Source organism: Protopterus annectens, chromosome 5.part0, assembly GCF_019279795.1.
Source record: "Protopterus annectens isolate FY-2018-M chromosome 5.part0, PAN1.0, whole genome shotgun sequence".
NCBI classification, from domain to species: domain Eukaryota; kingdom Metazoa; phylum Chordata; order Ceratodontiformes; family Protopteridae; genus Protopterus; species Protopterus annectens.
Window position 1 is genome coordinate 1,672,512,565 of NC_056735.1, and position 17,487 is coordinate 1,672,530,051.

Here is a 17,487-nt window from a genome sequence, read left to right on the forward strand (position 1 = left end):
CTACTTCACATCAAACTTATCCCACTACTGAGTACTTACAGATCCATCTTACGGTTGTGGCAGCAACCAAGATACCAAGATCGGAGTTAGCTGGGTCAATACAAGAAATTATGGATAAGGGGAGGAGCATGACCACCCAATCCAAAATTTGAAAGTGGCCAAAGATGGATTTGACTCAGATCCAAAGACCCATACATTGGGAACAGATTGAAAACACATCATCAGATCTACAGCTAAATCTAAAAAGATACAGGGCTGTAATGTCAGGGATTTTTATACTCAGGATGAAGGACTAATCTTATTATTGCACTGAACAATAGCATGACTATTAAGTGAAAATGGAAACCTTTTAGAGAAAAGGAAGCTAAAAGGACAGAGTGGGTATTGTAGAACAGTGAGCCTAAGGCTGCTAAACTGTTGGAAAAATACTGTTGTAAGAACAGGTGATAATGTTGAATATGCTTTTATGGGAACAGAAGAGGGACTATACAGTTCTACATGACAGTTAAACTGGAGAGTAAGTGCTTGAATACAGACAATGAGGCCCAGGGGTAAAATTAAGTGGACAAATATGGAAAACTATGGAGGAATGCTTTAAATGTGATGTGGAGGAAATTTTCATGGACAGAGGAGGCAGACAACGGAACACTGAAGATAGACAGCTGATCATGAATATGTTGTGGACTCAAAATGCCAAGGGAAAAATAGTTCAGTTCTCTGAGGATTGTGTAACTTACTGCAGCACCAAAACATTTTGAAAGACAAAAAGTGTACGTAACATGTCACTTAGTGCAATACAATGCAAGACATAAGTATACAACACCTTGCAATCTTAACAAAGCAGTCTGCATGGGTATGAAAAAGCAAAAGAAAGAAAAGTAAAGCAGCAATAACCCCAATATGAAAATCTGAAATCCAATGCAATCCATTTTAGAGACCAATATAAAGTCTAGAAAATGAGGCCAGTGTCACTGGCGGTGATATGCTCCCCCCCTCTTTTTTTGTGAACAGTTGAATGAGATTCTAATATGTATACAAAATGAACAATCAACACATAAAGAGATAAAAGTAATGGCAACAAAGCAATCCATCCACTCAAAAAAAAAACTTTTTCTCATTTTTGTACATGGGGTCAGGGTGTGACAAACAATGACAATCATCTACAGCGGAAGCTTACACCACCGGGTGTCTAGCCTATCGTTGCTTTTCTTCCATACCACACACACACACACACACACACACACACACACACACACACACACACACACACCTATGGCCAATTTAGTGTCCCCAATCCAACCACTGCATGTCTTTGAAATATGGGAGTAAACTGGCGCATCCAGAGAAAACCCACGCAAACACATGCAGAGCATGCAGACCCTGCACAGAAGGCATCCCAGCTGAGAGTCAAACTGAGGAAGCTCTTACTGTGCCACCCCAACAATGCAATAACAAGTACAAAATAATAACACACTATTCAAGTAAATTAAGCTACCCCCCCTGTATAAGAACTATATACAACCAAATGGCATCAAATGCTTAGTATAAAGAACTTCTCTGATGTATAAGAAAGAGACGTATTAGAAAGAAGATGAGAGTTTAACAAGAAAATTTGACCTGTAGCTTAGCCTATGTATTACAACCAAGCTGATGCCCTGAAATTGAGAGTAGAATGAATGCTCCTAAAATGTAGGGCTCTATTTGAATAAAGTTCCAGAATAAATTAATATATTTAGGGCAATATTTTTAGCCAGATTTGCCAGTTGATTACATTTTAATTTCATTGGGTACTGTGACTATGTTTGTGCAATGTTTAACAGAGGTTCATAAACCTGCTGCAATTTAGAGATTTTAAGTTTAGTCAGTTGACAAAAATGCATTTATAAAAACAGTGTGGCTAGATTCTCCCAGTCTAGGTTAGATACAGGAATAGGTCCAAACAGAACTAATTTCCATGTAATATCTTTAATCCCTGGTACATTCAGCTTTATTCTGCTGACTAGGACTTATCAAATACCCTTTGGGAATATTTCCAAAACCAAAATTTATGAAGAGTACCAACATTCTTCCCTGTAATCTATATGGTGTTTAAGATAATTTGGGAAACATACAGCTTTATTTCACAGAGGTAATATAAGCACAGTTTAAAATCATAAACTGAGTAAAAAATATTTTTTTCAGAAGGATGTACTTTAAATTATTAATGGATTTTGAATAAGATTTTCTTCAATTTGTTTCAGGTTCACAACTAATCCACTAGGAAGAAAATAAAAGGGTATGTTTAAATATATTGTTAATTTATAGATTTTTGGTAGTTCATTATTTTAGTTTAAGATTTGCAACAATTTTTGTAAAAAATTAATTTTTGGTAATACATGTATATTACAGCTGTATTTTGCATTAAAACAAGGACTTGGCTAATTATAGGTAATACCCTTTAAGTAGACCAAGTTTTCCTTATAGCTTCTGCAGATTTTTTTTCTACTAATTACAAAATAAGTATATTACAGATATAAAAGAAAGAAAGTAGTACTGATCTCACCACATATGACAATACAAGACTGGTTAATATCACTGCACATACTTGAGAGAGAATGAGCCACTTTGACGTCTTCCCGTTTCATGATCAATGAAGGCAAGCTTGAGACAACACAAAGTGGGAGGCCCAACTTCATACTTAATTCCAACAATTTTTAGAAGTTCTTGGTCCTAAGAAAAAGGGGAAAATGACATGCATATGTCAGTTTATTAATTTAATGCCAGTCCCATTTTAATGCATTTCAATTTCTCTATATATGGTATACATCTGGAAATAACTATGCATTCCTGCCAAAATCTTTTTGTTACAAATTTAAAAAACATTTTCTGAAATTAGACTGCCCTTGAAATAGATTATATATATTTAAGTTTTACTTGCATTTTTTCTTTCCAAACACCCATGAAAAAGAAGACAAACTGATTCTGCAACAAGTACAGCTGTGCATGCAAGCTTATCCCAACAGCAGACATTCTACTAAATCACTGTTGGGTCCTATTCCCTGCCAACTAGTCACCTTTTCAAAGATTAAGGGTGTCCTCCACACACTATCAGGAGCTTTAGCAAAGCTCCATATAAAAAGAGAGAAAACAAAACCTTCAGACCTTTTTTGCACTAAGAAGGAAGGCAACAGCCCTGAAAGGGAACATATTGCTAAGAAATGTTATATTATTATTATTAAAAAAATATACCCTGGCAATACTAAAAATACCAAAAAAAGGGGGGGGGGTACTGCTAGATCGCTATTAGAGTGTCTACTTTTAAGGTAAGTTTACTTACACAAGTGATGCTCAACATTAGATCACTGCTGAAGTTGCCTAACTTATCCGGCTACTTTACCATAGCTTAAAAACCAAATGAGGAGGAGGAATTATGAATCCAGAAGCCCCTGAAGAATGGTCCTCACAAAGCCTTTTCTGGACCTGGAAGAGGAATCTAGTTTTCAATGCTTTGTAAAGGTATGTACACAGGACCATGTTGCTACTTCTATAATACTTCAAAGTCCACCACTTTCCAGAAAGCCACATAATAAACCAAAGCGCTAGTGAAATGGGCCCTAAGCTAACCTTGCCAAGAATTGACTTGCTATGCCTAGAATATCAAAAAGAAAGGAAACAAAAAGCTAATGATCTTTCCCAAAGGACTGAGTTTTTGTCTAGGTAGTATCTGAGCTGCCTGTAGGCCTCCAAAGCATGAAGATTTTTTCTTTTCTGCTTTGTTTCAGAGTTCAGGAAAAAAGTGAGGGAGACCAACAGACTGGTTCATAGTAAACTCTGAAAAACTTTAGCCATAAAAGAAGGGTTAGTTCTCAAAGAAACCCTATCCTTCCAGAAAATCGGGTAGGACTGCCTCGCCATAGGGGCTTGTAACTTGCACACTCTTCTAGCACATGTGAGAGCAATGAGGAAAACAGTCTTCCATGTTAAGAAAGCACAGTTGTACAAGAACTTGCTTCCTACTTTTCACTGTTGCAGTATTGTTTACTAAAGGGATACCCTACCAAGGATAGCCATATGTCTAGGCCAGCATACCAAAACCTTAGTCCCCTCCAGGCCCATTATGGAAGATGTAAGTTATACAAGTGACGTATGTGCGCATAATCATGAGAAATAAATTGCCCCAGGAAAACCAGAGCAACCCAGGAAGAGTGTGTGCATCCAGAAAGGGGAGTAAGAAGGACCCCAAGGCCAGACAGTAAAAAAAAAAGAGAGACCTAAAAAGGGGAAGGAAGGAGGGACAGAATACTGCAACAGTGAAAAGTAGGACATCTACTGTTATGGTAATTTCATACACAACTGTACTACATCCTTATTACTGTTGCAGTATTCCTTACTAAAGGGGAAAGTACAAGAGCTACTATAAAGGATGGGAGAGAAGGATGAGTAACAGAAGAACCCTCCAACAGTGATGAAGGATGGCTCTGGCAAACTTCCAAGCTGGCTGCACATTCAATAACAGCTAATTTCTGGCTCTCCCAGTGTGAAAACAGGAACGGAGCAGAGAAGGCCAGTAGACTTGTGTTTATGAGCAAATTTCTGTAACTGGCTAGTAAGTGCACTGCTTAGCTGCCAGGAATAAAGAAAAACAAAAGACCTGGAAAAAAACTCAGCAACAAAAAGTGATGAAGAAACACTGACAGGGAAGAGTTCTGCAGCTGGTCAGCAAAAAGCAATGCAGCCTTCAGACATGACTTCCAGTAACCTACAGGAAGATACAAGACAACTGCATAAAGACCTGGCTAAACTTAATGGAGTATATAAACACAAACAACAAAAGGCTGGAAAAAATGGAAGCAGCTTTAAATTGATATTAAGAGGAGATGATAAAGCTGTAAAAATCAGAGGTCAAAATAAAGAAAAGGCTGTCTGAATATGAGACTGCTCAGGAAAAGATGTTTCAAAAAATAATAGAATTAGAGGATAGAGCACATAGGGAAAAAAAACTGAGATGTAGACCTATCACAGAGAAGATGGAAGGAAAAGACTGCATTAATTTTATGAAAGCACAAATAAGCAACTGGACTGTTATTCCAAAGCAGGAGTTGTTAGTTGAAAGGGCACATTGTGTGTATACTGCAAACCTGGCTATAAGAAAGCAACCTACTATTTTAATAGTAAAGATGCAATCCTACCAGCAGAAGGAGATGATTCTGACAAAACTGTGGCAAAAGGTCAAAGTACTAAAAAGTGGGAGACAGCAGTGTTTGTGGAGAATGATTACTCATTGTTCCCCAAGGAGAAGAGGAGCACATTTAGTCCACTATTCAGGGACTATTGAGATGCAGGTGGGAGATTTCAACTGTTGTACCCAGCTGTCTAAGGTATTCTTCCCTGGAGGGACAAAACCATTTTTTGAGGAAATGCATGCTAAGGAAAAATACAAAAGTTTGCCCAACAAAAAGTAACCAGTGAAACAGGAGGAGATTCTGCTTCTTGTTATTTTGTTAATAAAGACTATAGAGAACTGTACCTGTGAAACCTTTTCAAAATTTTCAATGGAAAATATTGGAGAGAAGGAAGGGAGCACGAGAGTAGACTACACGTTAGAAATGAAGCAGAGAGGGGACTTCAGAGATGAACAGTAATAAAGTTAGTAACTTAATATGGGATTACAATGCCATGATTATATTTGTGAAATATGGCAGACCAAGAAAATCTGGAAATATTCTGTGGGCTTGTGGGGGGCTCTAAAGCACATGCCCTACTTCATGTCATTAATGTTCAGAAAAGTGCCTTGTGGAGGGCAAGAGGATGGAGACAATTAACTGTAAGTAAATATTTTTTTTATTAAATAGCACCAATTTTGTGGCATGTGGTTTTCTTTAAATGGTATAAAATATTTTCAATTATTTTAAGTGTAATGGGGATTCTAAACAGGTGATGCTGTTTTTTTTCTTTCTCCCTTCTCTCTCTCTTCTTGTTCAGTTTTAAGAAATGCAGGTACTATAATATTTAAAAACAAGCCTGGTTAAAAAAGCATGCTAAATGAAAAATAATGTGTTTTTCCTCATTCTTACTTGAGGAAATTACTGGAATAAAGACCTTAGAATGATTTATTCACAAGTTTTAAGAGAGAGCAAATAAATAAAAAAAACACTGACCATTATGAGGCTTTTTTCTAGCAAATACACGAGAAATCTGCAGCTGGACTTCATGTTTCCATGGAAATAATCAGATAAAGAGAAACTGGCTGCCTGGTTCTCATGTCTCCATGGAGACAATCTGATAAAGAGGAAGTGGCTACAGTCTGGTGGAGAGTGAGTGGATGAGGGGAAAAAAGAAAAGACAAATTGGCTAAGAGATTATGTTCTCTGAAGGCATTCAGGGTTTTTCTCAAAGTATTAATGTTCTCTGAAAGTATTCAGGGGTTTTCCCAGCTGGGAGAGCTATAAGGATAAGACAAAACCAATCAGCATTTAGTAGAAACACAGGCTGCACCATGGTCATAGCATAGATGGCCTTTCTTTTATGATAACTCAAGTCTGTGAGTGTTGCTGTCAGTTTAGGATGTTTGTTCCTAATAGGAGGGTGCAACTGCAATATTTGAAGGTGCACATACATGTGTGTGTTACTATTAAGTTAATAGATTTTAAGGGGGTATTGGGGGTGCATTTTTTTTGTTTGAGGGCCTTAAATAAAACAAAAAGTTTTATAAGATGTGACATAGGCTCAATGTATATGACAAGAAACAACTGTATAAAAGTTCAACCTGCCAGACAGTGTATGCATGTAATACAAAAGCTGGAACTGCACATTTAACAAAAAAGGTGTTGTACATAAAAGGAGAAAATAACCTTTTAGTACAATGATGCTTTCTTTAATGTCTTTAAATGTAAATGGCATCACAGATAAATACAAACAAGAAAGAGTAGTGAACTACACTAAAAATGTAGAGTGCAAATAGTTATGTTACAGGAGACACACTTAGAAAGAACTGAACATGTGAATTTGATAAAGAAAGGTTTTCAGGATGGTTACTCAGTGGAATACCTGGAACAAAAGAAAACAGGAGTACTTGTATTAATTGGAAGCAGAGCTCCAATAGCGATAGAAGATTAAAAAAAAAGATAATGATGGCAGATTTGTAGTTTTAAGGGGCTACTGGTAAGGGAGGAGGATTATACTGGCATGTACTTACATTCCACCTAAAACTGCTGTAATGGAGATTAAGAATATTCTGGGAGAAATTAGTTTTCAGCAAAGAATATTACTTACTGGTGGGAACTGAAAAGACTTGCAGCAGTGAAGATGTGCCTTGCAGGCCCAGAAGGGAAACTATAACCAAGGAGGGTAGATTTTTAATGACATTTATGAAAATATTTGGCATGGAAGATGTGAATTCAGCAATAGGAATTTTGAGTGAATTTACATACTACTCCACAACATATAAAAACTGGGCTAGGCTAGACAGAATTTACATTTCACAGGAACATATGCATTTAAATGAAGATCTTGATACCCACCCAATAACTATTTCACATCATGTGCCAATATCATCTAAAACAAAAACACAGAGTAATAAAATAAAAATGAGACATTAGAGCTATCTGTTGAAAAGAGAGGATTTTTTTTATAACATTTGTTTACTGGGAAAGTAAGACTTGGAACGAAGACAATTTTCAGCAGAAGCCCAGGGATAAACACCCCAGATGCATGTCTTTGTGATGTGGGAGGAAAATGGAATACCTGGAGTTAACCCACACGAATGCAGGGAGGACATGCAGACTCCACACAGAAGGCACCCCGGCCGAGAATCGAACTGGAGAATGTCTTGCTGTGAAGCGACAACACTACCACTGCACCATCCAATTTAAGGACTGGGTAGTGGATATTACTCAGGGGCTGTTAGAGAAGATAGAAACTTATTCTGAAAATATAGCTAAGGAGTGGGCTAAAATTAAGGTGTAGTTTAACAACAAGGTGGAAATAAAAAAAAAAAAAAAAAAAGGAGCTATGGTTAGGAAGTAACAAGAATTATTTAGAGGGACTCATAAATGTGAAAGTATTGCAGAATAGGGGGAATCCCAGAACAAGAAGAGGTTCAACTGCAGAATGTTAGGCAGAAAATAAGGGATTACCTTGATAATATGCACGATCTTAGAAAGACTGCTGTTAAGCAACTATTTTTTTTATAACAGTAGTGCACATAAACTTTTAGCACAACAACTCAGGCAACAGAAAGTAGGAAGGGCTGTCAAGCTTGGGGAGCCTACAACAAGGAAGATAACAAGAGATCCTGTAGAGGTATTAGAAATAGTTTGGAATTTCTATGAAAGCCTGTATAAACCGGAGAAATATGGAAATCAAGAAAAGTTACAAATGGAAATTTTTATGGAAGAATTAAATTTGCCAAAGTTAGAGGCAGATGAGGCTCAATTACTAACAGTTAGGGTAGGAGGAGATGAGATAAAAATTGTGATGTATAATCAATCTATAGTAAAGTCCCAGGAATAGATGGTATTTCTGTGGAAGTCTGGAAGCTGGGGGGGGGGGGACTGAAAGATCTGGAAGGTTTTGTTTAACAATAAATTAAGAGGAGGAGAATTACCACTGTCCTGAAAGAAAGCAGTGGTAGCTGTAATACCTAAAGAGAGTAAAGGTCCATCAGATTCAGTTTCATAAAGGCCCATTTTAATACTAAACCATGATTATAATATATTCATGTCTAAAATGGCTAAAAGAATGGCAAAAGTACTGCCAAAACTGACAGATGTGGATAAATGCGGTTTTGTGGAGGGGAGGCAAACATTTGACAACATTAACAGAACACTGATGATCCAGAGGGAAACAGAATGTAAGAAAATGCCAATGTTGTTGGTGGGTCATGACGCATTGAAAGCAATTGACAGAGTAAGTTGGGACTTTATGAGCAGGGCAATGGAACCATTTTCATTTCCTGAAAAAAATATAAGGTTGATTAGGAGAATGCACGAGGGATTGGAGGTAAAAATTAAAGTGAATTAAAGTGAGTGGAGTCCTCTCTGATAATGTCTGCTTGAGCAGAGGAACCAGGCAGGGGTGTCCTCTTTCCCATTTATTATTTGCATTATATATAGAAAGACTTGCCAAAAAAAATACAGGACTCACAAATTCAAGGATATAATCGGTATAGTAGTCAATAAATTATTTTGCACCTGACAAAACCAAAAAAAGACATTACAGTGTTGTGGAACATTTTGAGACAGTTTCAGATCTTTTCGGGAGACAAAATTAATGAAAGTAAAACAAAGGCAATAGTGGTAAATTATGTACACACCCATGAACTGGTTCAGGAATACCTATATTTATGGGGACATGATAAAATGAAATATTTACAAATACAGATTAAAAATGATTCTAATGTGGCAGCTAAGGATATGTGTGAAGAGACTAAACAAAAGATAATACAAAAACTGAGAAAATGAAAGCTTTGTTATATGGAGATGGACAGCAAGATACAAGCAGTTAAAATGTTTTTAGTCCATTAAGTGTTGCACACAGCTCAGGGATATTTTTTATCAACCAGAGGAGAAGCTGTGGGTAGCAATTAATAAAGAGCTGAAGGACTTTATCTGGGAGGGGAAGATGGCAATATTCCAGTGGGATAAAGCTGATTTTTCCAGTACAACAGGCAAGATTGGGATTAACCAATTTGATGGGGTATTTCAGAGCTACACAGGTAAGACTCATATACATAGCACAAGCAGAAAACTATAATTGAAAGTGGAAAGGGATGATGACAGAACATGAGGGAAGCTCAAGAAACAAGGTGAGACTGGGATCTTGGATGCAGGTTTTTAAGGAGAAAAACAATAATCATGCAGAATATTATATCCATAAAGTAGCAGAAAGTACTTTAAGAACTAAATCAACACAGGAACAGAGAAAGGCGATTCTGCAGACAGGGATGACTGTAATTAGGAATACAGGCAATAGGCATGAGGGGACCAGAATTTATTGGAGAAAAATTGGCAAAGGAACCAAGGTACTGGAAGCAAATAACTAGAGGGGGAAAGATGACAGATTGGGAAGATGCTAACAATTTATTTGGACTGCAGGTTAGAGATTGCCTTCACTATCAGGGATTGATATCAGAGTACAGGCAAAGAGAACGAAATAGGGGGGGCCCTAAACAAAAGACCTACACTGGAAGAGTTTTTAATAGAATCTAGAACAAAAGTTACCATCAAAAAAGGTATAATTAGTACAACATATAAAACATTGCACAACTGTCAGAATCAATCTGAGGCAGTTAGACAGGATTGGGAGGGGAGAGTGGATAAGCAATTCAAAAAGAAACAATGGGAGGATATGTGCATGCCTCCCAAATATGCAACAAAATCTAGAAGATTCAGGATTTTTACCTGGAAATGTTTAGATGGACATCTTTACACCCAAAGTAGACTCCAGAGAATTTTTCCTCAGGTAGACAGTAAATGTTGGGAGGTGTGAAGGGGAAGAAAGAGGTAACTGGGAACATATTTCTATAGTGCCATGAGGATTCCCTGCGGAATGCACTGTCAGAGATGCTGGGTGGGCAGATTGGTCTGACAAGGGAGATGATTTTTCTGAGCTATGATACAGAAGTGGAATTGCCTAGACATGCTAATGCCTTGTTATGTGTAACTGTGGCTGCCAAAAAGCCAATTGCTAGAAATAAAAATCTAAACCAACTATGCTGGAAGTAGTGAATACAGTAACAGAGAAAAAAGTGGAATTCAGATCTTTAGAAATGGGTAAGAACAAACTAGGAAGGAAAAAAAATGGGAATTGTGGGAACAATACATACAAGGGAGGAATCAGGCCTAAAAGCAGCAGGACTTAAATGAGCTATGTAATGTTTGAGTGAGAGAGATTGGGTAGATTATAAATGATATAAAATATTTGTAACTGGGAGTGTATCAGCATGGTTTGTGATGTAAAATGTTTGCGACTAAGATTGTATCGATGTGTTTTTTCTCATTTATATAAATGTATGGTTGCCTATGTAGTAAGTGATGGTTTAATGAAGACGTTTTTACAGAAAACCAAATAGCAGCTTCCAAAATGGATCTAGCATGCAGACAATTGAAGAAAGCACCAGAATAGGCTACTGCCCTAATAGAATAAGCATGAACAGAAGAAGTTGCTTGCCATGAAAAAAATAACAAAAAGAAATGGTCTTAGAAATCGAAGATGAGATAGTTTGCTTTGAAACAGCCAAACAATGTTTTGTTATGAAAAGAAAAACTGCTCAGATTTTCTAATCTCTTTAGTTTTATCCGGTAATCTCTAGGCTATCTATGCAAATCTAAAATATGTAGAATCCTTTTACCAGAATTCTGGGTTGAATGGAAAAGGGGGTGGAAGGAAGAAAGGAAGTTGAATGGAATGATTTAAGGACAAAGTCACTGACCAGCCTGGGAACAAAGGGAGGACTGGTAAGAAGAGAAACTCTATCCCTGTGAAAAAAAAATCAAAAAAGGGGGAAATGTCATGAAAATTTGGTGTTCAATGACCCTCTTGGCAGAAGTAACACACTAATAAAAAAGTATTTCAAGTACATAATTGCAAAGCAGAGGAAGCTGCAGGTTCAAAAGGAGGCAGAGTCAATTTTTCAAGAACAAAATTAAAGTTCCAAGAAAGTGGAATGGACTTTCTCTGGGGCGTAATGTGAAGGATGCCTTTTAGAAATTGTTTGATTTCAAATGTAGAGGGAAATGGCAGATTCAAGAGCAGACAAGCAGAAATGGCTGACAATTGAGCTTTAACAGAAGAATATGCCAGACCAGAATTGAGAAATTCACAGATAAAAAACGAACAGTAGGAATACCCACTAAAAGAGGGTCATGCTCATGCCTGTGACGCCAAAGAGAAAATCAAGACAGGGTCATGTTCATGCCTGTGACGCCAATGAGAAAAACTTTTACATTCAGCAAAATAGAATTTTGTAGCAGTGGGTTTTCTGGCGTCCTGCAAATCCTGAAGCACATCCTCAGGAAACTGGTGTCAAAAAAGAATAAAAACCCTATCACCCAAACAGTCAAATGCAGGTGAGCAGATGAGGGTGAATAAGAGAGCCCTTATTCTCTGTGAGGAGATCCATCCTGAGAAATAACTTGTTTGCCCTTGGCCAGGTGAAACAAACAGAGAAACAATGCTGCCTGGGCCAAAAGAAAATCACATCCAGGATATGGGGTCTGTCCCACATAGGTTCATAGGTGGTTACCAGCCTAACACCAACTATGGCCCTTAAAAGCCTATCCATGCACCCAAAACTATTTGGGTCCCAAATACCATAAAGGAGGGAGCATGTTAGTAGGCAGGTAGCCAAGGGTTTGTAGTGGGGTGTTAGGGTGCTACTTTTCTTACTGATGCAATCTTGTATAAGACCTTAGGCAACAGTGGAAGAGGGGGATAAGCATACAGAAACATCCCTTTCCAAGAAAGAAAAAAAAACATGGCGTCCACTTTCCAAGCCACAGAACTCAGCACTCTGGAACAGGACCTTGGAAGTTGCCTGCTGAGTGGAGAGGCAAACAGGTCTGCTTGAGGAGTATCCCACCAGCAAATAATATCCATGAAAACCTCTCTTTGAAGCATCCATTCATGAGGGTGTGCCCTGATCCTGCTCGTGCTGTCTGCCACAAGACTGTGCTCTGAGTAAATCTAAGCTAAATGAAGGATCAGATGATGGTAGACAGCAAATTCCCAAACAAAGCTAGTTTGAAAAGGAGGTATGACTTTGTGCAGTGGCAGTATCTGTGTAAACCTGGAGAGGTCCTGGAACTCAGAGGAAATACAAGACTTGAAGAGCCAAAAGAAAAGCCCTTCATTTCTTTGATGTTGATGTGGTTCTCCATTTGTTGGGAAAACCACACTCCCTGGACCCTAATATTGTCGGATGAAGTCCCTCATCCCAGATCTAAAATCTCTGTATACAGCTCCTGGGTGAGGGAAAAAGCTTGAAATGGTAGGCCTGGATTCAGAGATATGTGATGAATTCATCACAGAAAATCCTGTTTGAGACAAAGCAAAAAAGGAATGGGAAACTCCAAAGGGTAACAATGCTGAAACCAAATGTCTTTAGATACCAATGAAGCTTCCTCAAGTAGAGTCTGGCAAAAGGAACCAAAGGAATGGTGAGAGCCATGTACTCCAGAGTTCTGAGAAACTCTCTTGCCGACACCACTAGTAGAGAAAAAAAGAGACTGGAAGTAGGTTTTCAAGAAGAAGGTGACCTTGGGAGGAGGAAGAGAAGCCATAACAGGCATGGTCCAAATACTGCATCCCAGGAAAACTTGATCCTGCGTAGGAGTCTGAACAGATTTTTTGAGACTGAAAGTGAAACCCATACTCTGCAGCAGAAGCATGGTAAAGTTTTGATTCTGAAGAACTTGCTACTGGGAATCAGAAGGTTGGACAGACAAGGAAAAATCTGGATGCTCTGAAGCCTACAGTCTTGGTAAAGGCAAAGCAGAGAACTGGGGGAGGGGGCCTTCAAGGCCATAAGGGCCTTAAAAACACCCAGAGTGAAATCCTACCACTCTTTATGGGGATCCTTCGCCACAAAACCTGCATGCATGGACTCTTCCTTTTTCTTCAGAGGAAGCTCAGCCCCAATAAACTTATGTTCAGACCCCTGCCTGGCTTCAATGAAGGAACCAGGAACTTCTTCCCTAACAAGCATCTGGTGAATCCAACAGGCACTTCCAAAATAATCAGCTATGGCTCCTCCTCCTCCTCTGTAGCAGATGTACAATTGCTCAAGGTGGATATGCTAGAAACCAGCCCAGCGTCAGCCTTCAACTGGGTCGCGACAGGGGGAGATGGCAATGAAACCTGACCGTCCTTGGGGTCTTCATCTGACCCAATGGAGATGTCCTGCAAAGGCTGGATATCAGAAATTTCTAAACAGATTTTTTTTGACTTCTTAAAAGGCAGCTGAATTTCCAGGTGGATGAATTCAGAACCCACAGTTCTCTTTACAATTAACTTCAGATATTCGTTCTCTAGGTAAACCAAAAGGGAATTATATACAGCTATAAAAAGTCTTGGAAAGAAAAGGCTGACAGATAACACAGAGAATGATCATGGTCTGCACCTAAGCAGAAAATGCAGTTTTTGTGTCTATCTTTATGAGGAATCTGCCTCCCACTCTCATTTCTCCTTTTTGGATAACATGTACAATGGTACACTAACAAAAAGAAAGAAAGGAAAAGTCCCCAGTGGGTTACTTATCTGCAGGAGGCTCACAGCTCAGATGCGATGAATGGTTTCCCAGACTGAATTCAAATAGTAGTGCTCAGACTGGTGACAAAAGTTCTGAGGATTAGGCATATATATATATATATATATATATATATATATATATATATATATATATATATATATATATATATATATATATATATATATATATATATATATATATATAGATATATAAGATATATATGTGTGTGTGTGTGTGTGCCACTTATGAACCTTACGTCCTGGATGTAGGACATACATTTCATGTACAGCCCCCGGATGGCATGCTGGGTGGATGTATGGCTATCCTCGGTAGGATATACCTTTAAAGGAATACTGCAACAGTGATAAGGAAGGATATCTTCAAATCAGCCCGATGGACTAGTTCAAATGGAAAAAGAGAAAGCTTTTCAAGCTCAAAGTTAAGGCCTCAAGGAGAAGTTTCCATTTTCTAGGTGAAATGATATGCAAAACTCCTTTTCAAAACTTACTTGATATGACTACAGATAGAAAGCGAGGGGAATCCATCAGCAGATAGGCTAAAATGCTAGACAAGTGAATCTTTCTAGAGGAGTAAAAAAGGTCAAAGGCATCTCTCAACCATTCTGAATTCCTCAGAATTTCTCGGTTCTGAGGCTAAAATAATGGGGTGCCACGAATTCTCGAGTGCTCCTTCAAATCACAATTTTGTTCTTGTTTACAAATTTTCGTTAATGCTGATGTCATCGTGCATAAGTCAGTATCATGAGACCGTGCCATACCCTGCTCTGACTGCTTGTGAATGTTAAGGGAGCAGCATTTTCCACCTAAAGGTGCTCAATATCATCTTGTTTAAAAAGAAATGAGAATGTTGAAAGCAGCAAAGAACAGAGATCCCTGCAAGTACTTTTTTTCACACAAAAAAATTAAGACGCTACTACGTTTACTGCAACATATACACTGACAGTCTGACACCAAATAATCAAATAACAGTCTATACAGTCACACACTGCATAATCAATAATTCCAACTGGCAGTGAGCCTTACTTAGCAATCATGGAGGCCTTTGTTCTATGTCTTACAAAAGTAATCCAGCCCCATAACCAGTGGAACAAAGGCATACTAAAAAGCATCACAGACTTAAGTTATAGGGCAGCTGATAAGTCAAATAATGTCAAAAAACACATTTGGTGATACTTACTGGAATGGCTGCATTTCCTAATAGGAAAGGAATTGTTTTGGGCTTTTGTATGCCTTTTTGTTTCAGGTTCCCTTTAGAGGTGATTTTAGTTTAATGGTATCCTTTACAATTCACTCAACTGCATTCTATATTTTAGTTAACATTTGTTTAGCAGGAAAGTCTGACGGGGACAGAGCTCATTTTCAGCGGAGGCCCGGGGAGAAAGCGCTCCAGACACACGTCTTTGGAATGTGGGAGGAAACCGGACCACCCAGAAGAAACTCACACAAAAACAGGGAGGACATGCAGACTCTGCACAGATAAGGCACCCCAGTGCCAGCAGATAATCCAACTGGAAAACCTCTTATAGTGAGGCGCCAACGCTAACTGCTGCAGCTGCACTATGGTGCCATTAATATGAAAATTATCTTCGCTAGAGACAGGAGATGCGATGCATACAATAAAATTCAGAGGAAAGGGTGGTGTTGGAATGGTTTAACTCCTACCCTGCTTCCAAAGGTAGGCTTTTATATGTACTAACAACTATTTTTGTTTGAAAAAAGATAAAAAAAAAAAAAGGTAGAATGGTCTTTACAGCTTGGGGGAATGCTGCTGCTGTTCAAGGTATGCTTCCTTCTTTTACTCGATTTATAGCTTAGGAATTAAGATTCATCCTAAAATAAGGGACAAAGGGATAGGAAATGCGTTACATGCCTACGTGAACAATTGCTTTTTCTTCTGTCTTCAGTATTACAACCCACCACATTGTTATATATATATTTTTCCTTTTTCTGTATGCTTTGCGTTATTTGCGGTCACATACATCTATCCAAGGGTTCTTTGTAGGCTTTGAAATTTTGAAAGTAACACCTGGGGAGATGTCTTTTTGGACACGGGCGTCAGGCAGGAGTAAAGGATGCTGTAGCAGGTAGTGGAAGTTTAGCTGCTGTTGACCCTTGTGGATCTCACTCGGTTTGTCATGATCATTTGCATGGTACTCTTCTCTCCCTTATTAGGCCTTGTCAAGAAGTTTCTTTATAGCCTGCTTGGATACAGTTTTTAGTTAAGCGAGAAGCCTCACTACCACGTTTCTGGACAACTCTTGGAAAAGTGTTGTTTTAAAATGCACTTCAGTCATGTTTGATAGTGTACCAGTTTATTTATTTATTTATTTATTGCAGTTGGTTTACCAGGACAGTCCATTGGGCCATAAAGAACCCGTTTTCAATGGAGTCCTGGGGAGAAAAGCTCCAAAAAAGCAAAAAAAAATACATGTAACAGAACAATATAGGTACAGCAGGTAGTAATGAAAGTTATACAAAATAAGGAAGCAAAAATTTAAAAACAAATTATGTGCAAATATAACAATTAATACAGATCGAGAAGAATATACAACAATAGTACAACAAATATAGCAATGAATACAGCTTTGAGAGGAATCATACTAACTAAGGAAATGTACAATGTGATGCTAAAGGACATTGCATAGTGGGGGAAGTAGACTTAAGGGCCTGTCTAGTAGATTTTATGCAATTCTAAAGGTATAGTAGGGAAGTTAGCAGGAAGGAGAAGGGGAGGTGAGAGGACAGAGTTAGTTATGTAGGGTGGGAGCAAGAGCATTCCCACTGTGATGCTAGATGTGAATGAAGAGATTTTTGAAAGTAGAGTGGTTGGAGGTGGTGCGGATGGAAGGTGGTAGGGAGTTCCAATGGCGAGCTAGGCTGAAGGATAGAAGGTTTCTGCCTGGGGGGGGAGTAGGTTTATGCACTTCTAGTAGGTTTTGATTGTTTGACCTTAATACTCTATTGGGTAGGTGCATTTTAAAGGCAGATGAAAGGGATGGACAGAGGGAGGGGTTGAGAATAAGCTTGTGGGCTAGAGTTAGTTGAATGTAAGTTAGTTGATTGGGAAGTTCTAACCATTGTAGTTTCTGGAGGGAGGAACAATGATGGGTGGAGGACCTATGGCTGGTGGCAAATTTTGCGATTTTGTTGTAGCAACAGGAGAGCTGTTTTTTTAAAGAGGACTGAAGATTAGTTAGGAGTGGGGCACCATAGAGAAGGGAGGGGATAAGGAAGGAAGTG

General features: G+C 38.4%; 1 protein-coding gene across 1 annotated transcript in view; it reads right to left on the bottom strand.

Annotated features, from left to right (window-relative positions):
* BRWD1 (bromodomain and WD repeat domain containing 1) overlaps positions 1-17,487 on the bottom strand; it is a gene marked incomplete in the record, with an annotated part of 4,378,631 nt that overhangs the window by 1,298,922 nt on the left and 3,062,222 nt on the right. The window contains 1 exon segment of the mRNA XM_044071461.1: positions 2,585-2,709. Coding sequence (XP_043927396.1) covers positions 2,585-2,709 — 125 coding nt within the window.